This window comes from Brassica napus, chromosome C9 (genome assembly GCF_020379485.1).
Source record: "Brassica napus cultivar Da-Ae chromosome C9, Da-Ae, whole genome shotgun sequence".
Lineage (NCBI taxonomy): Eukaryota > Viridiplantae > Streptophyta > Magnoliopsida > Brassicales > Brassicaceae > Brassica > Brassica napus.
Genome location: NC_063452.1, coordinates 51405548 through 51431115, shown reverse-complemented (window position 1 = coordinate 51431115; position 25568 = coordinate 51405548). Strand labels below are relative to the sequence as shown.

At 42.5% G+C, this 25568-nt stretch overlaps 3 protein-coding genes across 3 annotated transcripts; all 3 read right to left on the bottom strand.

Annotated features, from left to right (window-relative positions):
* Positions 1 to 1433: 1433 nt before the first annotated feature.
* LOC106350498 (L-type lectin-domain containing receptor kinase I.7-like) lies at positions 1434 to 2294 on the bottom strand. The gene has a single exon (XM_022715013.1). The coding sequence runs from the start codon at positions 2292 to 2294 to the stop codon at positions 1434 to 1436; it is 861 nt and encodes a 286-aa protein (XP_022570734.1).
* A 17864-nt stretch (positions 2295 to 20158) lies between these two features.
* On the bottom strand, positions 20159 to 21478 carry LOC125592720. Its single transcript, XM_048768095.1, has 2 exons — positions 20797 to 21478; positions 20159 to 20676 (listed from the first exon to the last, which is right to left on the bottom strand). Exons 1-2 carry the CDS (start codon positions 21476 to 21478, stop codon positions 20159 to 20161), a joined length of 1200 nt encoding a protein of 399 aa, XP_048624052.1.
* A 960-nt stretch (positions 21479 to 22438) lies between these two features.
* On the bottom strand, positions 22439 to 23500 carry LOC106361523 (L-type lectin-domain containing receptor kinase I.7-like). The gene has a single exon (XM_048768094.1). It carries the CDS (start codon positions 23498 to 23500, stop codon positions 22439 to 22441), a length of 1062 nt encoding a protein of 353 aa, XP_048624051.1.
* Positions 23501 to 25568: the final 2068 nt, after the last annotated feature.

Below are 25568 nucleotides of genomic sequence, written 5' to 3'. Positions count from 1 at the left end.
AAAGATGATTTCATATCTATAAAAATATTTATATTTATTAAAACTAATTTTGTATTTATAAAACATTTTTTTATTTATAAACACTATTTTATTATTTTTTGTATTTATAAAAACTATTTTGTATTTATAAAAAGATGATTTCATATTTATAAAAATATTTATATTTATTAAAACTAATTTTGTATTTATAAAATATTTTTTTATTTATAAAAACTATTTTATTATTTTTTGTATTTTAAATATGTTTTCTATTTCAATTTTAATTTTATATTTTTGAATTTCAATTTTAAAAAATAAATTTATAATTTTTTTTTTGAATTTTGGAAATATTCCGAGGAAGTGTATCCCTCGGAATATTCCGACGACATATTCCTCGGAATATTCCGAGGAATTTCCGATGAAAAAAATCCTCGGAATTCCGTCGGAAATTTCCGAGGGATTTCCGAGGAAAGATGAATTTCCGAGGAGTTATTTCCGAGGACTTTTTTCGTCGGTATGTCGTTGGAATAGCGTTATTCCGACGACATACCGACGATTTTTTCCCTCAGTATGCCGCTGTTTTCTTGTAGTGATGTGATTGTTTAATATATTTTAGTAATATAAAATTAAGAAAATGAGAGATGATACAAAAATTGTTATCAAATTTTTATTATTCATAATCATTAATTATCATATATATGGTAATCATATTAGACAATTTCATAGTTTTTATTTAAGGAAAAAATGAAGAATATTCATTTGTACACTACTAATCAATTTGATATTTAGTTTAATAAAACGTATAATATATGTTTAGACCTACTTATTTTTCTAAAGATTTTAAAAATCATCCTACTAGTAATACGTAACTACGAAAAAATGTTATAATGTCTCTCAATTAATATATAAGAGATTTAAGTCAACCAAACTCTTGTCGGTGTAATTCAAATCGATTAACAGAAGCAAGACAAAACCAATGACAAGTAGGCGAAACAAAGCCTACCTCTGAACCCAAGGTTTCTACTTTGCACTTTTCTGAATCTTCCAGACTCAAACGCAGCAACAAGTCATAGAAACATAACCCTATTGTGTACCAGCTCTCTCACTACAGAACCAACGGTTGTCAAAGAGACAACAACTGATGAACCTAAGACAAAGTTAAAGTTCGGAAAATCTCTAATGTTTGAGTGTCTTTAATCTATAATTGGCTCATGCCTTGAATAAAGAGTGACAATAACAACTGATTGTCAAAGTATTTAGTAAAGTAGCTATAAAAAAATTTCACAAAACCAGTTCCGTTTCATCGTTCTACCAGTGAAACTTGATGGAGGATGTCATTTATGAACATGTGCAAGCATACAATGAAACAAACATCGAATAGAAATGGTTGAATAACAGTCCATGGCAAGAGTCAAGAGGCCAAAGATGATGAGGGAAGTTGTTAGAAACTTTCCTCATCCACTCCCGTAGAGAACTGTATGAGTAATAAACATTGAGGTGTTGCATAAGGAAGAAGACAGTGATACTGATTCGAGCGAGAGCTGTTCTGGTGAAAGCGTTGTTGGAGTGAGAGCTCCAATTCCAGGAGAATATGGCCAAAACTCGGGCAATGCTAGGTTTCCGTTTAAGTACTGCACCACTTGTTCCATGGACGGTCTTGCATCTGGAGCAAGGTTTGCACAGAGCAACCCAATTTTCAGAACCCGCTTGACTTCTCTGGATGAGAATTCTGTCAACTTTGGATCTACAGCATCAAGCAAAGAGGACCCTCTCCAGCATTCACAAACCCATTTGATCAGAAAACGTTTTTCAACCGGCACACGAAGCTCCACAGGTCTCCTCCCACAAGTTACTTCAAGCAAGAAAACACCAAAAGCGTATACATCAGTCACGGTGGATGCTCCAAATGTTGTAAGCTCAGGAGCCATGTAACCAACAGTCCCAACTGCAGCTGTTGTGGTTGGATCAGTCCCTCTTTCATATAACCTGGACATACCAAAATCTCCCAACCTTCCATTAAACTCTGCGTCCAACATAACGTTAGAAGATTTGATATCTCTGTGTATAACAACATGGTCAGCTTCTGTATGTATGTAATTAAGAGCTAAGGAGATGTCTTTGAGAATTGCAAATCTTCTCCGCCAGGATAGTGTCGGTTTATCATGATTAAACAAGTAATCATCAAGGCTACCATTTGGCATGTACTCAGAGACAAGTAATAACTCATGTTTCCTCCTGCAATACCCAAGAAGTGGAACTAAGCTCCGGTGTTTTAAACTCTTCATGCACACGATCTCTGCGACAAATTGCTTCATACCTTGTTCACCGTCATGTGATACTTTCTTCACAGCCACTTCTCTCAGCTCAATGTTCTTAGGGAGTGTTCCTTTGTAGACTTCACCAAAACCTCCTTTCCCAAGAAATTCATGTCTACTGAACCCTTTTGTCGCTTTTTATAAAGATTTGTAGGAATATCTGAGTGGACCATACACATTTTCCCATTCCTCTCTTACTTCGGTGTTTGAACGGGATTCAGTCGACTAAGATGGAAGAAGTTAGAAATGGGATGGCTAAAGACGTTTTATTTAGATTTGGTTTGAAGGATTACAAGAGTGACAAGAAGATTCAAGAGCGACAAGATCGAAGAATAACAAGATCAAAGAGATAGCCTAAAACCCTAGATCTAGCCGCTCAGTGTGTTCAATGGTCCAAAAGTCCCCTTCTTGTTGCTTACTTTTCCCTTCTTATAGGACTTCCTCCCCCCTGATGCCCTAATTCCGTGCCCCTTTGGGCCTTGATGCGAGAGCCGAGTATACGGGCCTGAACAAGGCTCCCTCCAAGCCGGGCACTTTTAGCCGACTTACTCGACCGGCTAAAAGTACTCTAAGGTCAAGCCGATAGGTTTAGCTACCGAGCCGACCAAATCGATCCGACTTGCTGGATTAAGGCCTGTTATTCGATGGGCCTTGTGGAGGGATGTAATCCATCTCCTACAGTGAATTTGTGGGTCAGGTTTATTCGGATAACATGCTCTAATGCAAAGGATAACCCTTCCCGTTTAGTCGTCAGTATGTGCTTTTAGTCGCATGACATCCCGTGAGCGTCTCTAGTCGCTTCGAGTAATGTTGAGTCGTTGATGCGTGCTTTCACTTCTCAATCTTTACGATGAGATGCAGTTTACACGGGCGATACATCATTTCGGATAAAGCGACGGGGATCGGTTTTGTTGGTTAACCGGGGATCGGTTTAAATCAAGACCAGGAATTGATTCCGGCCTGACAACCTAATTGAAAATTGGTTCGAGCGAAAAACCGAACCATCGCGAGTAGGTTTCTGGGCATTTAGGCGGCCTTTTGAGGTCTATTTAGGCCTGCATAGACCTAATGATTGTGCTCGGAGAACGTGCCTTGATTTTTGCTATAAATAGACCTCTTTCCTTTGCTTTCGTCATTCTTTTCTGCAGATTCAGGTATCCCGTTTTCTCTCCTTTCTCTCTACTTTTGCTTTCTCTCTCTAGATAGGTTTTTCTTCGTATAGACTCGTTGGTATAGTTCGGCGGTTGTAGTCATCCCCTGAATTAAGGAATATGCCTCCGAGAAGTCGATTGTCGTGAGAAGAGAAAGGGAAGGACATCGCAGATTCTCCGAGTCCGACCAGAGATGTGTCAGCGCCCGGCAGTCCTCTGGACGATTTCGACTTGATTCATCGCGATGCTGTTCGGGACACGGAAAACATGACTCTATCTCAGCGTCTTTTGGTCGCTGATGCTCATAGGATGATTCGTGATGAAGACGCCGATCGTGTTGAAGCCGGGAGCAGTGATGTGAGCGGAAGCGAGGATAGAGGGAGATATCAAGGCGATACTGCGACTGGCTCCGAACGTGGTGACACTGATGAGTCTGATCGGTCTCCGACTCGTTCGAGACAGGTCCGCGAGAGAGTTTGTTTCGACCAGATAGACTGTCGCCCAACTGTTTACCATCCTGGTGGGATCTTCGAAGAGCTTGCCCCGCTGCCACCCGGACTGCTACGGGACCCGTGGGCTCAGTCGTGGGGGAACGTGTTTGGATCTTCTGCTTCTCATCATACCGTGAGGGATCTGTTAAGGGCGAGCGGTGGTGCCGGCGTTACTTACATCATCCTGTCTGCCGAGCAGGGTCCCTGGTCGCCTCCGGTCAGTTACCAATGTGTGTATGAGTCCTATTTTGGGGATCATACGAAGCTATGGTTACCGATTCCCCGGTTAGTGACGTCCTACGCATTCCGCCGAGACATCGCCATCTCTCAACTTTTGAACGGGTCACTGCGAATAGCCGTCATGCTAATGGTAATGGTAGCTGAGATGGACATCTCGATGAGCGTGAGGGTCTTCGAGGAGTTGACTTTCACGAAGGCGGAGCCGAACGGGATCTTCTCGGTGAAAATGCGTTCGAACTACAATGTCTTGACCGGTCATCAAAATAAGACGCAGGATTGGCAACGCGCGTATTTCTTCGTGAAGTCTGATGAACGTGCTTTCGAAGAGCCGCCGGGGGACGACTACCGCGTTCTGTGGAACCAGCAACTAGGTAGAGACTCGTATGTTGGAGTTTTGTTTTAGTCATTAGTTCTAACTTTTCTTATCCTTGTATTTGCAGTTCGTCATCCGAATACGATCGCCTATCCCGAGAAGTTTTTCGAAAGTGCTCAAGCGATCGCGGCGCATAGTCAACTTCGTTAGCTGGATCTTAGTCGGGACTGGATACGTCGCCAACAAGCTAGGATCGCTAGAGGTAAGCATGCTGATTGTTTTTAGGGCCTACTCGAGTTTCTTTTTGTGATTTTTCACGTTGATTCTCCCCTTTTGCAGTTGATTGGGAGTCGAGGCTTCCTTGCGTTCTCGGTCCCCGTAAATCGCGCCTCCCTTTGTTTACTCGTAAACAACAGAAACTTCTTGACAAAGCCAGAGAAATGGACGGATTTCCGGATCTAAGCGCTCTGTTAAAAGGAAAGCTGCAATTGCTCACGAAGAAGTCGACTTCAGTCGATCCTCAGGGACCGTCTAACTCTGGAGTTGACGTCACTTCTGAAGGTGGTGGAACCTCCCGAGAAGGGGCCTCCAGAGAAGGAGCCTCCAGAGAGGAGGGCCCTATTGCAACCGATCAGGCGGGGACGGCAGAGACTTCTGCTTCTGGCCCCAAGAAGAAGAAAAAGACCAAAAGGACTAAGGTGGGAGCGACTGACGAGGTTCCTCCCGAAGAGTCTGCTCCCCTCGATGCGACTTCCGAAGGTTCGAAGTCCAAAAAGAAGAAGGATGGGAGAAAAAGGTCTCGTGGCGGGGCAGAAGGACAAGAGGCCGTTTTAGTCGGGGTGGCATCAGATGGTCACCCGAGGAAGAGGACTAAGAGGTCTGTTGAGGCAGAGCCCCGTCCTTCTACCTCCGACGCGAACGCTGCTGACGTGGCCATAGTCGACACTTTTGGGGAGGCCAGTGGTACTCCTGGAAAACTGTCAGAGGAAAGGAGGAAAACCTGCTCGCGAGAAGGAGGTTCTAGTGGTGAGCCCGCGAGGTCTACTCCAGACTCTTCTGCGAGAAAAAGGTCTGGATCCGAAGGTTCCGTAGCGAAGAGAAAGAGGGTTGAATTCCCTGATCGCGTCGAGTTCTCTTACAACGAGATGACTCCCCTGATCCTTAATCCCCTTAGGTGCGCGGAGCTGACGCGTCAAATTCGTGGTGGGACGAAGGAGATGCCGCAACTGGAAGACCTTTATTTCAGGAATGAATACATCGATGATGCTTCCTCGAGAGCGCGGGTATCTGCGCTACCTTTCACCTTTCATCTCCTTCTTTGATTTATTGGGTTCGTCCATCTCATGTGGTCCGTGTTTGTCGTTTTACAGAGCGACGGGAGCATGAACTTCCTTGTCGAGAAATACGACAGCGCCCTGAAGCAGACGATGATTCAGTTGGGATCTTCGGAGAAGCTCGCTCAAGCAAGATTGAAGGCTGCGAAGGAGAAAGAAGTTCTTCGGGTGAAGTTCGAAGAGCTGGATGGTAAGCTCAAATCCGCCTGCGCGGCCAAGAAAGAGCTTGCCCGAGAGAACACTCGTCTGGAGCAAGAGACTGTGACCCTTGAAAAGGAGAAGACTGAGGTGCTTGAGGAAAGGGACGCTGCGGTTGAGAAATTGATCCTGGAGAGGCAACGCTTGAGAGACTCCCGGGGACTCGAGGTTACTCGTGAGAGGGAAAGAGTCGAAGCTGCTATGACCGAGAAGGCAAACCGCTGCTTTGGTCACGTGTGCGACCATTTAACTCGCTTGGATGCCTTTGGGAAAGCGAAGAATCTGTACGGTCAAGCTTCGGGGACGAGGAAGTGCCTCGAGATGATAAAGGCAAGTGGGACGGAGATTCCGCAAGAAATGATCGACGTTTTTGCCGAGCAGGAGAAACTCTACGAGGCGGAGGCTACGAAGTTCTGTGTAGGTCCGCTGTCTGATAGCAACCTCACTCTTTCTCCGCTGGTTCTCCCTTCTTGTTTCGTCGAGGACAGGTTTAGAGCGTCGTTTGATCCTTATGGATCAAACGTAGATTTGATTGGACCGAGGACGATTTCTCAGCTCATCACCTCGCTCAAAATTACCGAGGAGCCATCGGAGGAGACATTGGTCGATGTCACATCAGTCCCGGCTGAGCATGTCGGGGTCCCGGAGGGAGGTGGCCCTGGTGGACAGCCAGAGAACGAGAACCTGGAGGAGGTCCCCGGGAAGGACAAACCTGAGATGGGCAACACTCCGGTTCGAGAGGAAGAGACCGGGAACGTAGGCATCGAGGAACCGGTCCTTGTCTTGGATTCTTCTTCTGAAGGACGAGAAGGCGAAGAGGATGATAGAATAGAGCCGAGGAGACGTCGTCGTTGCAGCCCGTCGAGGAAGAGAAGACCGATGAAGTCAGGAATAGAGATGTTCCTCCGCCTCCTGCTGTGGACTCTCTTGTCTCTACTTCGGTGGAAGACCCGACTGTTGCTGCTACCGAAGACCCAGTCGGTCCTTCTGCTCTTGGGACGCCAGAGGGGGTCAGTCAAGATACTGCAACTTGAAGCTTTATCTATGTCTTCTCTTTTCCTTTTGTGTTTGTGGTATTGATAGACCCTGTTGTTGTATTACTAGGCGTACTCTTATTTTATCGGCAAGTCGTTGTTTTCAAGCAGACTTTTAGATTTGCGGGTTGTTGTGTTCCCAATCTGTACTTGCGATTTTTCTAAGTGAATTTCAGTTCACTAAGAGACTTTGCTCAGTTCTTGTGGTGTTTCGATTGAGATAACGTCTAGACGCGTTTTTCTACTTTGAAAACAAGAGACTGAGTCTAAGAGTAGAAGGTTATTTTTATGCGTTTTCTCAAAGACTATCGAGTAAATGGGTAGCTAATCCGTTACGCGTTTAGTTGAGAAAAGGTCAAAGATTCACTCCGTTTGGTCGGTTAGTGCTTTTTGGGCGCAGGTGACTCGCGACCGTTTGGTCCTTAGGCTAAGTGTCTGATCAGGACATAGCTAGGAGATGGAACGTGAGTGTCTGCGTACCTCCTGCTGGAGGTACGGGAGCCGTTGGGTTCGACAATCGGTATTTACTCGATCGGAGTCGGAACAAAGAACAAGATTTTGACTTTGGTTTTGTTACAGCTGGACCGGTTAAGGCTGCCTACGTACCTCGGTTGAGGATCAAGCCATTCATAGTTCGTTTTTCCCGAGTGAAAGTGGCCGTTGGAAGCGCATTTACTCGGTCGAGTAGAAGTGACCGCGGAGGTGCATCTACTCGGTTTTTTTTTTTAGGGGTAGAAGCGGCTTAGATGCATTGAGTTCCATGCTCTGGGCACTTCTTCTCCGCTTGACATTTGAAGTCGGTAGACTCCTAGTTTCACCACTTTGATGATTTTGTAAGGTCCTTCCCACCTAGCGCCGAGCTTGCCGGCGTTCAGCTCCTTAGTGTTCTCCAACACTTTGCGCATGACGAAGTCGCCGAGTTCAAGGGGTCTGGCTCAGACCTTTTTGTTGTAGTAACTCTCTATCTGATGTTGATAGTTTTGGATTCGCAGCAAAGCTTGGTCCCGTCGTTCTTCAATTTTATCGAGGGCATCAAGCAGCATCTCCTTGTTGAGTTCGACATACTGGGGCATTTTCGAGCGTCTGAGGCTTGAAACGTTAACTTCTGTGGGAGCCATAGCCTCAACACCGTATGCAAGAGAGAATGGTGTCGATTTGGTTGACCCTCGTGGTGTTGTGCGGTGGCTCCATAGAACTCCGTCGAGTTCGTCGGCCCAATGACCCTTTTTTAGGTCTAATCGTTTCTTAATGCCGTCGATGATGAGCTTGTTGGAGGACTCCGCTTGGCCGTTTCCCTGTGGGTAACGAGGGGTAGAGGGGCTCAAACGAATGTTCCATCTGCTGCAAAACTCCTTGAAGTTGCCCGACATGAACTGTGATCCATTATCGGTAATGATTTCGTACGGTAGACCATGGCAGCAGATGATGTTTTTCCAGACGAACCCGCAGACTTCTTTGTCGGTGACTTGAGCGTAGGCTTCAGCTTCGATCCATTTGGTGAAGTAATCAGTGAGGACGAAATTAAACGCCGCTAGCGGGAGCATGGAAGAGGTCCAATGATATCCATTGCCCATCGTATGAACGGGTACGGTGCGACTGTCATTCATAACATTTCAGTTGGACAATGAATGCTTGGTGCATGCCGTTGGCACTTGTCGCAGCTTCTGGCGTAGGACTCACAATCTGCGTTCATCGTCGGCCAGAAGAAGCCTAGGCTTCTCACTTTGATTGCTAATGCTCGTCCACCCGAATGGTTTCCTCCAGCGCCTTCGTGCGTTTCGGCCATAACCCTGGCCTTTTCTTCGCCGTGGATACATTTGAGTAGTACTTTACTCGCAGTCCATCGATGGAGTTCGTTGTCTAGGACGATATAATGGGCACTGCGCATTTTTAGTCGGCGGGCTTCCCATTTCTCGGTTGGAAGTTCCCTCTTTGAGAGATAGTCGATGAACTCAGTTCGCCAGTCCGGGCCAACTCATCAGTAACAAGAGTGTAGGTTTCGGTGACTAGGGCTATTGATACGACCAAAATATGGATCACTCTTTCGGTAAGGTTGATATGAACTCAGATCCGAGAGGATTGAGAACTGATGGATCGAGGGGTGACACTAAGGGTTGCGGAATAGCCCAAAGATACTACCAGACTTCGATCGTTGCCGGATGTGACGCTCCGGTCCAACAAAAGAAGGATCGAAACTTGGAGATAACCTCACCAAGAAACTAAGAAGTGTTCTAAACAAAGAACAATGAGAGAAACTCATAAAAAAGGAAAAACAATCTGTTTTATTTCGTGGCTCTAAGGCCTTATTTATAGGATTACAAGTTGTAGAGATCCAAAGAAAAATGTGCTAAAAACAAGACATTGGAAAAAGAAACAAAGACTTGACTAAATAAAGTCTTTGACTGAAACTTGGACTACCTCTTCATAAAGCCACGACCAGGACTTTGAAAGGTGAATAATATACTCCTGATATGGGCCAAGACATGTCCCTTTGAGGCCTGGTCGAAATCCATCTTTTCCCTTAGCCAATATTTATCGGTTTCTCCATTTGGCCCAAACAAGTTCCACTACAAGAAATATGAGTATTGGTAGCACATCACGGTAGCACGAATTCACAAACTGCTACTAAAAATGGTTATTTTGGATGTCTAGCTCTATCGTAGCGTTAAATCAACGTTACATAGTATTTTACAGGGATTTTAGGAAGCGGGAAGTCAAAAATCCAATTTTTATACTTGTAACATTCATGAGTGCCAAATACTTAGTGAAAAATCACTTTTGCCACCAAAATATTTGGTTTTAGTAAAACTATTTTTTTTCTAAGTCTTTTCATTTTTTTTCTTGTTCAGAAAAAAAAACATCAATTCACTATTTTATCTTCTTCTCCATTATCCACTTCAATCGAGCTTCTTCATCCTCCATCTTCTTCTATTATGGGTCATCTTTCTCTAAGTTTCCCTTAAATCGATTGACTGAAATCGAAGTAGCAAAACTAAATCTAGAGATTGAAGAGTATTAGCGGAGGAGGAGACGAAGCCACGACGGAGATGCTGCCGGAGTTTTAGTGACGGTAACGTCTCTTGTATGTTTATAAGCTAAAGCTTGTACCTTTGAAGCTCTGCTTAGTTTTGCTCCCTTAGACTTGGTCTCACCTTTTCTTTTAGTTACTCTGTTTCTTTTGAGAAGAAGCGGACATTTCTGGTGCTTCTGATTCCTGATCTTTGTGATTTCTAGGGTTTGTGATTCATGATCTTTGTTTCCAGAGCAACCCGAGTTTGAAGATGGTTTTGACGATGAGATTAAGGAAATCGTTGAGAAGTTTAACTTCAGGGAACCTGTTGCCTCTGAGGTAAGACTCTTTTCTTTTGGCTCTTGAGCTTGATTGAGAGAGTCAAGCTAAAAAAAATCGAGTGTTGACCCTCTAAGCATGAACACAGTCTCTGGCTTATGATGTTTGTATCTGAGGGGAAATTGGATTTGTTTGCAAGAGGTAGATCGATTTGGTTCTGGGCTATGGTGATATATGAATCCAGCGTATTATCTCAAAAGGCCAAAGCATTTGGCATTGCTTTCCATTGTGTTCGTCTCTGTTTCTATGGACGTTTGGGATCGTATATATCTTGCCCGAGAAAATGAGTTATGTTTTGTATGAATATCTCCGTCTAAGAGACAGTTTTAGTATCATTGTAAGCATTAGCTTATGCTGATTTTTTATATTAGGGAGCGTAAAGCTGTTCGGTTCGTTGATGATGGTCAAAGTTCGTTCCTTTAGCTTAGAACAATTTTAAAGCTCATGTCTCTCTTAATTATCAGGTATGCATGTTTATTTCTTCTTTCTTCAAGAGTTTACACAAGACTTGTTGCTGTTTGGTGAGTTACTTGCATCAGAGGAGCTTGTCTTGTGTCTGAATCGCCTTTTGCTGTGACTGGACTGAATTGAAACTACAGTTTGATGGCTTGTGGTGAGATCTTATTTGTCTTTATCTGATCTGATCGTAGCTCTTATTACTGAGTTTAAGTTTCATATCTGTTGCGGATGACTGGACCCATTTTAAAGGCTGCTATGTATTGATTCGATAGGAATGGTGTAGAGCCTGATGATTGACGAGGCATCAAGGGTTGCGAGTTCTAGAGTACCAAAAAACGGAATCCTTACTCCGGAGCTTCTTCACTGCCGCGTCGGGTTGAGATTGTGAAGGCTGCGGCTGTGGATTCAAATTCTCATTATCATCCTCTCGGTTTGTCCTGACTTCAAGTGTACTTAAAAAGAAGAACACGTTGGGGATTGTATGATCACTTTTTTGTATTGGCAGTGCGTTAGTCTCAAAGCAACTTTCCATTAGAGGAAGACCACAATGACTTGCATTCACTTCAAAGGATGATTTAGGTTTCTTTGATTTTTATTTTGATATGTTAAAGCTTGTTGAGGCATTGGTTCTTAGATGAAGTTCCTAGACTTAGCAATCATAGGAATTGTTTTGGTTTATGTTTATTTTGGATGATATATAAAATAATGTATGTTTTGAAAATTTAATGAAATATAATTTTTTATATATAGATCAAATTGCAATGTTCTTATTTACATTTAGCACTACAATTTATGTGTCAATTAACATTTTGGCAGTAATAAATTAGAAAAAAAAATAATAATAATAAATTTTTATTTCAAATTCTAGACCCTAAACATGCCCTAAACTCCAATATCCAACACTTGTGATAAATTTCAATATGAACATTTGTAGAAATTAATAACTAGAACAATAATGTATAGATGACAAAAAAAGTTTTGTATTTTGTAGTTTTTTCAAACTTATAATTTAAATTTTAAACTTAAACTCCATGTATATCCTAAAACTCAAATCATATAATTAATTCTATACACTTTCCTAAATTTCTATACAATTTCTTAAATTTCAAATCTTTTCTCCAAACTCTAACCCCAAATTTCAAACTTTAAACCATATATTTCAAACATCAAACCCCCAAAAATACTCCAAACCTCAAACCCTGAACTTGAACCTTACATATACATACTTCAAACCATATATTCATATTTAAACTGTATACTTAATAATTTTAATACCCTAAATTAAATCTTGCATACAAAGTCATAAATCTAATATATTCAACTTATAATATAAATTCTAAACTTAAATAACAAATATATTCTAAAACTCAAACCATATACTTAACTTTAAACCCTAAACCACATACCTCATATTAACCTATATCATAAAACATTCAATCTTGATTTTTAAATATTTTAGTCAATCACACAACTTCAAAATTTAAATACAAAATTCAGTATTAAAATTTGAAATTATGATATCAAATTATCTAAAGTTTTTTTCGTCAAATTATTTTAAGTTTCTATAGTTAATTATAATAACTATAAATAAATAAAAAAACAAATTCAATTGTTTTTTGAGCCATTGATTTATTTGGATCAATGGCCCAAAATCAATCTCCTTATCTATCCTCGTCCTTATTTTCTATTGGTCGAGACAATAATAATGAAGATCTCAATTATAGACCATTGATCACAATTTAATCAATGGTCCAGATTATTTTGTGTTTTTTTTCTTATGATTGGCCACACAATCCAACCCTCTCTCTTCCACAGGTCTAACGCCTCTCTTCTCTGTCTCTCTGTTTCCTCTCTCTCTGATTCTGGTTTTGTTTTTTGGGTTCTTAGTTAAAGAAGTTGGAGGAGGCTGAAGAAGCTTGATGGTGGCGGTCTCGATGTCGACAATGGTGGTCTCTTTTAACACAACTCTTCACCAATCTTCTCTGAGTCCGTGTTAATCTTAGATTCTCTGAAATCTTACATGCTTATGTCTCTAATTCTACACACACACATACACACTTGCATCTGATTGTTTATATGTTTTTTTTTTGTAGCTGTAGCATCAAGATTTACTCTGGCTTGAAGCCTCATTCTGCAAGTTCGTTCCTTTTTCTTCTTCTTAATCTAATTGAAAGTTTTTGTCTTTAAATCGAATAGGGTTAGTACGAATGGGAGTGAACTGATTTATTTAGTGTTTATTATATTCCTTCACACTTAACATGTTTGGGTTTTTGCAGGAACAAGATGTGGTGTGGAGATGACAGATAAGGTAGCGGTGGTGGTAGAGATGGAGCTGAGCAAGAAGAAAAAGAGAAAGGTGGTCATGAGCAGTCATGACAGATGAGAAAGCTTGATGGTGGTGGAATAGGAGAGACAATGGTGAGGTTTGACGGTGGCTATTCAAAGCCGATGAGGCAGAAGAAGAAGAAATTGACGGCGATGAGTTTTACTTTAGATGCAGGGTTAATTTTTTTTTAGGTTAAGTTGTTTCATGTTTAGATTATCAAACCGGGTCTGGTTTACTTAGTTTTTTAAAATTTCGGTTTAGTTTTGTTCAACAGATTTTGTTTGTTTATTGATTTTTATTAATAAATCAATTTGAATTATAAATTAATTTCGATTTAATTTTCTAATTATTTAGTTTTTAATTAATTAATTATTCATAACTAGCTTATTTAATTAATTAATCATAATTAAATTATTTAATTAATTAATTTTGGTTATTTTTATATAGTTATAGCATTATATATATGTTAGTATAATTTATTTTTTAGCACAGATCGAATGCTATAAAACATGAAACTATAACTCAAGAATAACGCTATAATATGTTTATTTATTATAGCATACGAAAATACGCTACGATAACTGGAGAGTCTATTATAGCTGCGGCTGTCACGGCGTTCATCGAAACGCTACGAAAACGATACGGTAGCACATTTTCGACGCTACTAATGTTGATATTTCTTGTAGTGTTCGTTTTTGAATCTTTTTGAAAACCATCAAGCCCAATGCTTTCTTGAACATTTAGAACATGAATAATAACCTTTGTCATGATTGAATTGACCGTTGGTTCATCAGAAAGAAGGTTAGCCATTTCGAGCTTCTCGGGTGGTCTGAATTCACGAGAACTGAAGATCACCTGATTTGTAAATAGCATAACTATCACATATGAACTCCGTTTGATCTGATTCTTCTTCAAAGAGCTCCGTAATTGAGTTGAGAACATTCTCCAAGTGATTTCATGCGAAGACGACTCGTTTGTTTGAAGATATGAGTCAAACAATGAACATATATCATTACTGCTTTCCATGATCAAGCCATGCATGTCTGTTTTGCCCGGTGCGCTACTCAAGGGCGCATCATTCCCTCCCTCTTAAAAAGGATTTGACCTCAAATCCATTTCACCTCTATCAAAAGGAAATGAATAAGAGAAAACGAATTTTAAAATCATATAAAATTCAATGAAGGAAAAGTAGGGACATAAACTTCCTTGGAGTTTTGGACTTGTTTTCCTCAAGTACTTCCAGTTCCATGTCCCTGATACAAAAGAACTTTGGCGTTCACCAGTGCTTTCTCTCCTTGGGAACTGATCATACTTATCCTGTACATTCAAAACAACTAGGGAAACCACATCAAATCTGCAAGAGAAATAATCAAAGAGTTTCTCTATCCTTAGGACATCAAGAACATGATCCAAGCTCTTAGGATAATCATCAAAGAATGTGTTGTAAACCAAGATGACATCAAAGCTCAAGACAACACAATTTTCAAACATTGGTTTCAAATTATGCCAAGGTTTATCAGTTTCAACACACAAGTTATCAAGCTTCAAAACAGAATCAAAAATAAAATCGGTTTCAGCTCTATGTGATTTTTATTTCAGCAACTTCTTAACCAAAAATTCGTCCAAGGCACAAGTGGATGCAAATAAATTACCAGTGATCAGTTCATGTCTATAAGGGCTCAGATTAAAGTTATTTTCTTTGAAGACAGATGAATCAAACGATTTTCTAGCACAAAAATCAGACTGTTGCAAATCAAGCTCAAATGACTTTTCAAGATGATCAAAACTTTTGCTATGTTTCAAAAACTGATCAAGACTCAAAACAAATCCAAAATGGATGTCATTGCCATTTTGAAAACGTTTGTGATCAAGAATTCCGTCAAGTTCAAATTTCTCAAAAGAATGAATCATGTTATCAAAACCAGAATTTGAAACACAAAATTTTTTAACTTTGTCAAAACCAAAACGATTTACAACAGGAGAACTGATCTTAACAAACATTTCAGGCACAGAATTAAGTAAATAAAGTTTCTCACAGTGCTCTTTAGGCAAAGGCGTAGAAGTTGTGCCTGGATCAAAGCAAAGATGTTTCTCTATGATGATGGATGATGTGCTTGGTGCTTCCTCATCAAAGATTGGATCAAGCTCGTCTTCTTCATCAAAGATGGGACTAAGATCATTGTCCAAGGGTCTCCTAGTCTCAAGACGTGGTCCTTGATGTTGGTAGTTCAATGGTTCTTCCTCAAAAACCTGTGAAACTAGAACAAGACTACTCGGATGCTCCGGTTCAAAACAGGTTAGTCCATTAGTCTCTTCATTATCAATATCAAACATAAGATCAGGTTTTGGAGAAGGAAGATCACATTCATCCTCACAAGTGATCCAACTTTCCATTAGCTCTTCATCATACTTATCAAAAATTGGTAAAGAATCTGAAAAATCTTTTAGATCTTCAACGTTGTTTTCAGATTTACCTTTGGGTTTTTCACTGATGAAAATTGATGGCTCAGCTACTGGGGCACGTGTGGATGTGCTCTTCTTTTGGCTCTTGCTGACGTCCTTGAGGGCTTTGTCCACACCCTTCACAAAGTTATCACAAAATTGTTTGACATCAAACTGAAAATGTTTCCTTCTTGGATCAGCTTCGCCTTTGGACATTTTGAACTGCTCTTTGCACCTCCTGTTCGGCATCTTATGTGGTCTTCTTTGGGCTAGTCTTTCCTGCACAGGAACAAAATCATCAAAAACATTCAATGAATTTTGAGATGAAGATTTAAAGTTAGCCTCTCGCTGGAATTTCTTCTTGCTACTTCCCTTGTGAAGACCAAACATCTTTATCCTGAAAAATTACTCAACACAAAAGGGTTAACAGATAAAATAATCCTCACACTCTCAAGTGTTTGATCTCACCCACACAAGTGTTTCTCTAAGATTTTAGTGGTCACTCAAGAGTCTCCTCAAAGTTCTAAGAGAACAAATCAAGAATCCCAATGGGTAGATCCAAAGCAAACAAAGGGTTTTTCTCAAGATAGATAGATAAGAGATTTTTGATTTTTGAAATCCGTTTTAACCACCTCAAAGGCTGGATTTCTCCTCAGCCAGCAGGCTTTCTCTTCCACCACCAATCCACAAAACAAACTTTGAACTTTTTTTTTTCTTTTTTTTGAATCAAATCGTAAATCTTTTTTTTTTTATAAATGGATGGTAATGAGGGGCCCGGATTCAAGAAAGGTAGAAGAAGAAGTGTTTGAAGAAGATGGAGATGTGAAAGATGAAATGAAAAGAGATACCGGAAGAGTGGCTCTGATACCACTTGATACGACCAAAATATGGATCACTCTTTCGGTAAGGTTGATATGAACTCAGATCCGAGAGGATTGAGAACTGATGGATCGAGGGGTGACACTAAGGGTTGCGGAATAGCCCAAAGATACTACCAGACTTCGATCGTTGCCGGATGTGACGCACCGGTCCAACAAAAGAAGGATCGAAACTTGGAGATAACCTCACCAAGAAACTAAGAAGTGTTCTAAACAAAGAACAATGAGAGAAACTCATAAAAAAGGAAAAACAATCTGTTTTATTTCGTGGCTCTAAGGCCTTATTTATAGGATTACAAGTTGTAGAGATCCAAAGAAAAATGTGCTAAAAACAAGACATTGGAAATAGAAACAAAGACTTGACTAAATAAAGTCTTTGATTGAAACTTGGACTACCTCTTCATATAGCCACGACCAGGACTTTGAAAGGTGAATAATATACTCCTGATATGGGCCAAGACATGTCCCTTTGAGGCCTGGTCGAAATCCATCTTTTCCCTTAGCCAATATTTATCGGTTTCTCCATTTGGCCCAAACAAGTTCGTTTTTGAATCTTTTTGAAAACCATCAAGCCCAATGCTTTCTTGAACATTTAAAACATGAATAATAACCTTTGTCATGATTGAATTGACCGTTGGTTCATCAGAAAGAAGGTTAGCCAATTCGAGCTTCTCGGGTGGTCTGAATTCGCGAGAACTGAAGATCACCTGATTTGTAAATAGCATAACTATCACATATGAACTCCGTTTGATCTGATTCTTCTTCAAGGAGCTCCGTAATTGAGCTGAGAACATTCTCCAAGTGATTTCATGCGAAGACGACTCGTTTCTTTGAAGATATGAGTCAAACAATGAACATATATCATTACTGCTTTCCATGATCAAGCCATGCATGTCTGTTTTGCCCGGTGCGCTACTCAAGGGCGCATCAGCTATGATGGCGGTTTGGTCCGTCGAGATATCGATGCTCGGCTTCTCAATGCGGTGTATTGGAATAGTTCGTTTAACTTGGTCATGAAGCTTGCTTCCAAGGGTTGCAAGGGCGTCGGCGCAGACGTTTTCTCCTCTGGGAACTTTGACGAGTTCGAAGAATTCAAACTCTGCGGCTAATCCATGTACTATCTTGAGGTAGGCATCCATCCGATCGTTACGGGCGTCGTAATCGCCGCTAAACTGACTGGCGACTAACTGCGAGTCACAGTAGGCGCTTAAACGTTTGGCCTTGACAGCTTTTGCTAAGCAGAGTCCAGCGATCAAAGATTCGTATTCAGCTTCGTTGTTCGAGGCTGGAAAGCCGAAGCTAAAAGACTGCCTGATCAGTTCGCCGGTCGGGGATTGCAGTTGAACTCCAGCACCAGCGCCCCTGTTAGTCGAAGATCCGTCGACATGCAGTGTCCAGTTTGGGTTTGGGAGCGTGAGATCTTGCTCTAACTTCGGGGCCAATTCGATTAAGAAGTCTGCGAGGACCTGAGATTTTGCTGCAGTTCTGTTTTTGTAAGTGATATCAAGCTCACCGAGTTCAATAGCCCACTTCGTTAGTCTTCCGGACCTGTTTGTATTTTGAAGTATCGTTCGGAGGGGCTGGTCGGTTAATACTTCAACCGAATGTGACTGAAAGTAGGGGCGAAGCTTTCTCGCCGCTTCGACGACTGCCAGTGCCATCTTCTCCAGAGTTGGGTATCGCATTTCTGGTCCGGTCATGCGCCTACTCGTGTAGAAGATTGGCTTTTGCTCACCGCGATCCTCTATTATTAGAACGCTACTGACTGCTGCTTGTGATGCTGCGACGTAAAGAGATAGAACGTCGCCGACGTCTGGCTTGCTGAGAACGTGTGGAGTTGTCAGATAATGCTTGAGTTGGATAAATGCCTCCTCGCATTTCTCATCCCAGATAAACCTTTTGTTACCTCAGAGGAGGTCGTAGAATGGCAAGCATTTGTCGGTGGATCTGGAGATGAACCGGTTGAGTGCAGCTATCCTACCCGTAAGCCGTTGCACTTCTCTACTGTTTTTTGGGCTCGGAAGGTTTAGGACCGCGGAGATCTGCTTCGGGTTGGCTTCGATTCCCCGCTGTGTGACTATGTATCCAAGGAACTCGCCTGAGGAAACCCCAAACGTGCACTTTGCTGGGTTCAGTTTCATGCCGTATTTGTTGAGAGTTTCGAAGCATCTCTCAAGTGACAGAGGTGATCAGCAGCGTGTAGCGACTTGACAAGCATATCGTCGATGTATACTTCCATGGTGACGCCCAGCTTGTCTGCGAACATTTTGTTCACAAGCCGTTGGTAGGTTGCTCCCGCGTTCTTCAAACCGAATGGCATGACCTTATAGCAGTAGGTTCCTCTATCCGTGATAAATACCATTTTTTCGCGATCGTCGGGGTGCATCATGATTTGGTTGTACCCAGAGAAAGCGTCCATGAAGGTGAGCATCTCGTTTCCAGCCGTGGACTCGACTAAATGGTCGATGTTGGGAAGAGGATAACTGTCTTTTGGGCAGGCTTTATTCAAGTCTGTGAAGTCGACGCAGACGCGCCACTTCCCGTTCTTCTTTTTAATGACTACTGGATTTGCTAACCACTCAGGGTAGCGCACTTCAGCAATTGAACCAGCGCCGAGCAACCGGTCGACCTCTTCGTTTACAGCCTTTGACCTATCTGGACCGAGCTTGCGTCGCTTCTGTCGGATGGGCTTGACTGTCGGATCGACATTTAGTTCATGAGTTGTTATGGCCAGATCGATTCCTTTCATGTCTGACATGGACCACGCGAATGTGGACACATTTGCCTTGAGAAAGTCGAGAACTGACCGCTGCATTTCTTCAGACAGATACGCACCAACCCTTGCGGTCCGGCTTGGATCGGTATCGTCAATAGGTAACTCGAGAATTTCACCTTCTTGGGAGCAGACTTTATAGGTTGGAGGAGTGACGGAGTTAACCGATAAAGACGATCGTTGGAGTTTAACTGTGGCGACTAGGAGTTCCCTAGCTGCCTTTTGATCTCCTCGCAGTGTTTTGATTTTTCCGTCCGTACCGGGGAACTTGACGCACTGGTGATAAGTAGATGGAATGGCCTGCATTGAGTGTATCCAGGGGGTTCAAAGTATGGCGTGGTAAGGAGCCTTCGTGCTTACAACGGCAAACTTGACAGTCCGAGTGACTCCACATGCGCGTACCGGAAGGCGGATTGTTCCCATTATTGTTTCGGAGGATCCGTTGAAGCCGGTTAATGTTCTGGAGGATGGTTTGATATCGTTGAGATCGACTCCCATCTTCTGCAGGGTTCCTCAGAAGATGAGGTCGACGGAGCTTCCTGTATCGATGAGGACCTTTGTGACGTCGTACTCCCCAATTCCAAGAACTACAAGAAGAGGGTCATTGTGGGGTACGTGAATCCCCTCAGCGTCATCCGGCGAAAAGGTTATCGAAGGGTGACTTGGTGGTCTAGTCGGCCATCTCTGCGAAGTCGCGACCTGCCGGCGGTAATCCTTAACGGAGCGAACAGAGTTCCCGCAAGGAGGAGAACCGCCCATGATGACATTTAGTTGACATCGCGTTTGTACCTGCTTGGAGTCTAAGAAGGCGCGTAAGTCGGTTGGTACGCTGCTGTCGTTTTTTGACGACGGAGTGTCACTACTTGACGTCTTAGTTTACTCCAAACGCCTCTGGAGGTCAGTGGGCTTCGAACGATTGAGGCGGAATCGTAGATCGCATGCTCCTGCGTTGAGTTTATCCCTAAGGTCGCCGTTCAAGCGTTCTTTGGGATCGGGATCAACTGCCGAGATACGCCGCGACTTCCGTGCATTCAACGTTGTTCGGAGATCATTGACCGCGGAGGTGTTGCTATCTTCGGATTCGAACTTTCGTTTCAGAACATCTCTCAAATCTTCGAGTACGGGTGTGTCATCGTTCTCATCGTCCGACGACAAGGTTTGCTGAGAAAGTATGACCTCAATGCGTCTGCGGTTAGCTGGTTGCTCTTCGTCGGCTGAGGAGTCTGCCTCGCCGTTACTCTTTGGAGCATCCTCCTCGTCATCTCGTTGTTGATTTTCGCTATGTCGACCTTTGCCTGTAGCTTTGCGCTGGGCTCTCCTTTCTTTATTCTTGCTCCAGCTCTTGCCGTTCTTCGGCTTAGCCTTCAGGGGTTCGAACTTGAAGTCGCCACTTGCTAAGGATGAGAGGTAGTGCGCATAGAGTGACTTGCACTCTGTCGTATCGTGCCCTTTGACATTGTGATACTTGCAATGTTTGGTGAGATCGACGGTCCTGGAAGGTCATGCCGCTGAACTTGCAGCTGTTGTAGTGTGGGTCGAGCAAACGGCATCGACTGGTTTGTCGGATGAATCGAGCTCCCTTACCCACTTGTTCCATCCTTCTCCGCGAACTACGAGAGTTGAAACCGGCACGTTGCTCTCGTTGATGACATACATGTATCCGTCTTTGCGGCCATTTTTGTCGATTAGAGCATGCTGGCGCGGTTCTTGTCGAGTGTTGGCGTTTTTAGCCGCCGGAGCTTTGGGTGCGTTCATCTTGCTTAGAATGGCGTTAGTATCTTCTTCCATTTGGATGAAGTTGTCAGATCGTGCGATAGCGTCCTGGAGCGACGTAGTTGGGTTTTGGTACAAATCCTCTCGGAATTTAGAACGAACCCACAACGTGTTCCGCAGGGCGTCGATGGCAGTGCCGTCTGGAACATCAATCCTCGAGACTACAGCTTTGAACTTCTCCATGTAGTCGCGGAGGCTCTGGTCTTTGGTTTGGTTGAGGTTCCACAAGCTAGAGGCGGTAGCGCTGCGCTTGGTGAACATAATGTAAGTCTTGGGAAAAGTTGCTGACAAGTCGCGGAAGCTTCCGATGGAGTTTTCTTCTAACTGGGAAAACCAGGTTAGGGCTTGCTCGTGGAGAGTTTCGGCGAACAGTTGGCAATAGCCTGCGTCCCTTTCTTCGTCGGGGAGTCGAGCCCGTGCCATCGCAATGTTGAAAGTTGTCATGTGTTCCACTGGGTCTCTGCCGGGTTTGTACTCGGGTAGACACAGCTTCTATATTTTCCGAGTTGCACACTGGTCAGAGTGCTAGTAAACGGAGTGCGTGATGTTGCGGCGAGGACGCTCTCGATTTGCGGGACCGCGCTGGTTACTTGGTGAATCTTCTCGCTCATTTGTTGGAAGCTGAGTTTGACCTCGGCGAGCTCGCGTATGGTTGCGAGATCAGAACCTACTGGGGGTGGTCGGCGAGAAGGGTTTCATTAGGCTCGGAGTCATCTGAGTTGTGGTCGCCTCTGGTCGCCGTCGGGTTGGTGTAAAAGAGGCGATGGCGTATCTGCTGGGGACGGCTTGTTTGGCCATCGGGAGCTGTGAGTGCCGCGACCAAAGCAGCTAACTGGTCGTTGGTCGTCTTTTGGACTTCGTCTTGACGAGCAAGTCGAGCCATGATAGAGCTCATAAAATCTGCGGCAATGGGTGGTGCGGCTTCGGGCGTTGGTGTCGGTTCTCCGCCCGGAGCGCCGAAGGTGGTGTCGTCTTGAACCATGTAGATCTAGAACGTTACTTTAGTCAGCCCCACGGTGGGCGCCAATTGTTTGAACGAAATTCAGTCGACTAAGATGGAAGAAGTCTGAAATGGGATGGCTAAAGACGTTTTATTTAGATTTGGTTTGAAGGGTTACAAGAGTGACAAGAAGATTCAAGAGCAACAAGATCGAAGAGTAACAAGATCAAAGAGATAGCCTAAAACCCTAGATCTAGCCGCTCAGTGTGTTCAATGGTCCAAAAGTCCCCTTCTTGTTGCTTCCTTTTCCCTTCTTATAGGACTTCCTCCCCCCTGATGCCTTAATTCCGTGCTCCTTTGGGCCTTGATGCGAGAGGCCGAGTATACGGGCCTGAACAAGGCTCCCTCCAAACCGGGCACTTTTAGTCGACTTACTCGACCGGCTAAAAATACTCTAAGGTCAAGCCAATAGGTTTAACTACCGAGCCGACCAAATCGATCCGACTTGCTGGATTAGGACCAGTTATTCGATGGGCCTTGTGGAGGGATGTAATCCATCTCCTACATTCAATGTACAAGTTTCTCCTATACATATAAGCTCCAAAGAAAAGCCCCAAAACTAAGAAAGCTAGTAAACCCAGCAGAATATCATACACCAGAGATGTGTACTTATTTTTATTGCTAGGATAAGGAGCTTTGGGAAGTTTTGAGACGTCAATCTTTTGCAGGGATGCCATGCTTTTGCTGAAACTCCACCCCAGTACATATTGGTTGACCACGCCTGACCCCGTTGAACCAGAAAACCCGACAAACATTCTTCTACCTTGCACAATCTCGGTAAGATTGATGGAAGTTGATGACAAAAGAGGTCGGCTTGGTTTCTGGTTTTTAAGAGGAGACAGTGAAACGTTGAGTGTTGTTCCTTCGTAATCCACCCAAACCTGAATAGGTTGCCCACTCACGAGTTTCATGTCTATCTTCCGACCTTCTTTGTCTGAGTAATAAGAAGCGTTAGCAGATTGCACAGACACTGCTCTGTTCACATCAATCCCGACATGATTATCATTGATGTCGAGCACATCTAGAGCTTTAGATATATCAAGCTCAACAGCCAATGTCGAAGCAGATTCATTTGCGTTGAAAAGCCCGAAGTATCGAGATGGTTCGGCGCCTACGAAATCAGTGGAATGAGACACAAAAAACGCCATGCCATGGCTACTCACTTCAGTTACACGGACCAGTGCGCAAACAAAATGCGTCGAGAAGGAGATTGGTTCAGATGGATTGAACTCAATAGGCTGCTTAAAGAAAGCACGACCTATTTGTGTTGTTGTGGCATTCGTCAGTTGCAGGACATCTTTTTTTGGAAGGATTCTTGCACCACCCTGAAGGTGAATACGGTCTCCTTGGTCGAAACCGTTGTAGACGAACGTCGTCTCTTGTTGGAATGACTTGCACACACAATATAACATCCAGATGATTCCCAGAAGAGCTCCTCGAATCATTGGGACCAGAAAGAGTTAACGTTTTTTTCCTTTTGCTTTTCTCTTCTCTCTCATAATGGTTAACAGTTATCTCTTCCTCCCCTCTGGTTGTAGACCCACTGAATATGACACAATCAAAGTCAAATACTTAGGCCTGCTTTTTTGGAATCTTTATTGTAAGGTAAGACTTGCAGACTCCTGCCATAGTCAAGACATCTAAATAAATACCACGAAACTGAACAAAACAAAAAAGAAATTGGAAAGTAAAGTGGCTTCATGGGACTTTTATATTATTTAAGAGGAATATGCCAAATGATTTATCATTGAGAAGAAAAGGTTGACGGTGACAGTGTTTGGGTGATTTCATGAGGTCAAATCACTGAAACTGTCAGGTTAATGATAGCACGTCTAAAGTCTTCTATACGGCATGAACCATGAGTCGCAAGATACATATTGACCTTAATATACTACAGAATAACATGAAGGTGACAACTTTCTCTATATAATATGCACATTGTACTCTATTTATTTATGTCAATGATTAACTTTATTGGACAACGGCCATTGCAATCATAGCTATTTCTAAAATATCTAAATATGTACTAGGCAAACAAATGTGATCATTATATCCTCATATCGAATTCATAACAATCTCAGGTTGAAAGGATCAGCTAAGGATGAGGTCCACAACGAGAAAAAAAGTCAAGCATTTGAAACGAAGATGCACCAAACTGTTAGAATATACTTTTCTTATAATATAACTTGTTTCAAGGGGCAAAACTGAAGAGGTCATAACCTTACCTCTCACGTCCCCCCTGTATTAGAGTTTAAACACAAACATATCGGTCTCTTGCATAATGCAGAGGGCAACCAAATCTACAAGAGAAAGAGTTTATGAATGTTTGTGAATAAAGTGACCACCCAATAACAGTGTTTCCTTCTTTATTGTAATGTCTGTGAATGTCACAAGACTCGCAATCAATATAAATAAATAGCCAACAGATTTAACACTAGATTTTAAAGGAACAATATCATATGCAGAGGACAACCTTCCTAACTTTTTTTTTGTCAAAACCACTAGTACCATTACTTAAGATGAAGAGTTTAGGCTAACATAAAGCAATCAAGACCTGATTTTGCCAAGGAATCATCTTGAGAGTTTTCTAAACGAGAAATGAAAGAAAAAGATAGCGGACAGAAGAGAGTGGCAAGGTTTTTGATATCGTGTAGGACACCTGCTATCTCATTCAGATCCAACCCTTTACACAGGGAAGATACTAGGACTTGAGAGTCCAAGAATATTTGGAGGCTATGGAGATTTAAATCCTTTGCCTTTCTGAGAGCTTCACGCAACGCCAATGCTTCAGCCATAAGTGCTGAGCCAACATGAGATCTGTTGGAGGATCCCCGACATAGTACTTCTCCACCTTCACTCTTGATAATCCAACCTATGCCTCCTGTCAATGTTGCTTCCGGCCAAGCTCCATCGATCCAACAAGCAGGAGCTGATGAGGGTATTCTACTACTTGGGGCCTTCTTCTCCTGTATGCGAGTCTGGAAATTTGCCATTTCCCACGCTCGAGCATCTACCACAGCCTTGGTGATGATGTCTTCTACCTGAAAGCATTTACCCTCAAAAACCATCAAGTTTCTCGCTTTCCACAGATCCCAAAGCAGCCAAGGTAAAAGGGCATCATCTGTTAATCCCAGAGGAGGTAGATCATCATGTTTTAACATTAGCTGTTAACCAGTTCTTGAGTGTATTCGGTGCTGCAATGCTTCCAACAGATTTAACACTAGATTTTTAAGGAACAATATCATATGCAGAGGACAACTTTCCTAACTATGTATAAAAAATAAAATACAAGTTGACTTGAATAAGAATAAATGTGATAGATAAACCTTAAATTAGATCGAATTGTATCTATTAATAACTAGAATGACATAAGAGAGAAGCCTAGTGGCTAGTACAATCTATACCTATTAACAAACAAATTTTCTTTTGCCCATTCTTGATTATGTGATTACCACTAAGAAAGATTAACTAAAACCATAACCACAAAGTATACAACCTTTTCTCGTCACAGAA

What these genes read in the sequence shown, in the direction of transcription:
- LOC106350498 (XM_022715013.1), bottom strand. Translation starts at nt 2,294, where the DNA reads ATGAAGCAATTTGTCGCAGAGATCGTGTGCATGAAGAGTTTAAAACAC.
- LOC125592720 (XM_048768095.1), bottom strand. Translation starts at nt 21,478, where the DNA reads ATGGCACGGGCTCGACTCCCCGACGAAGAAAGGGACGCAGGCTATTGC. An exon ending in CCACACTACAACAGCTGCAA is followed by an intron (nt 20,677 to 20,796) that starts GTTCAGCGGCAT and finishes TCTCATCCTTAG; the next exon opens with CAAGTGGCGACTTCAAGTTC.
- LOC106361523 (XM_048768094.1), bottom strand. Translation starts at nt 23,500, where the DNA reads ATGATTCGAGGAGCTCTTCTGGGAATCATCTGGATGTTATATTGTGTG.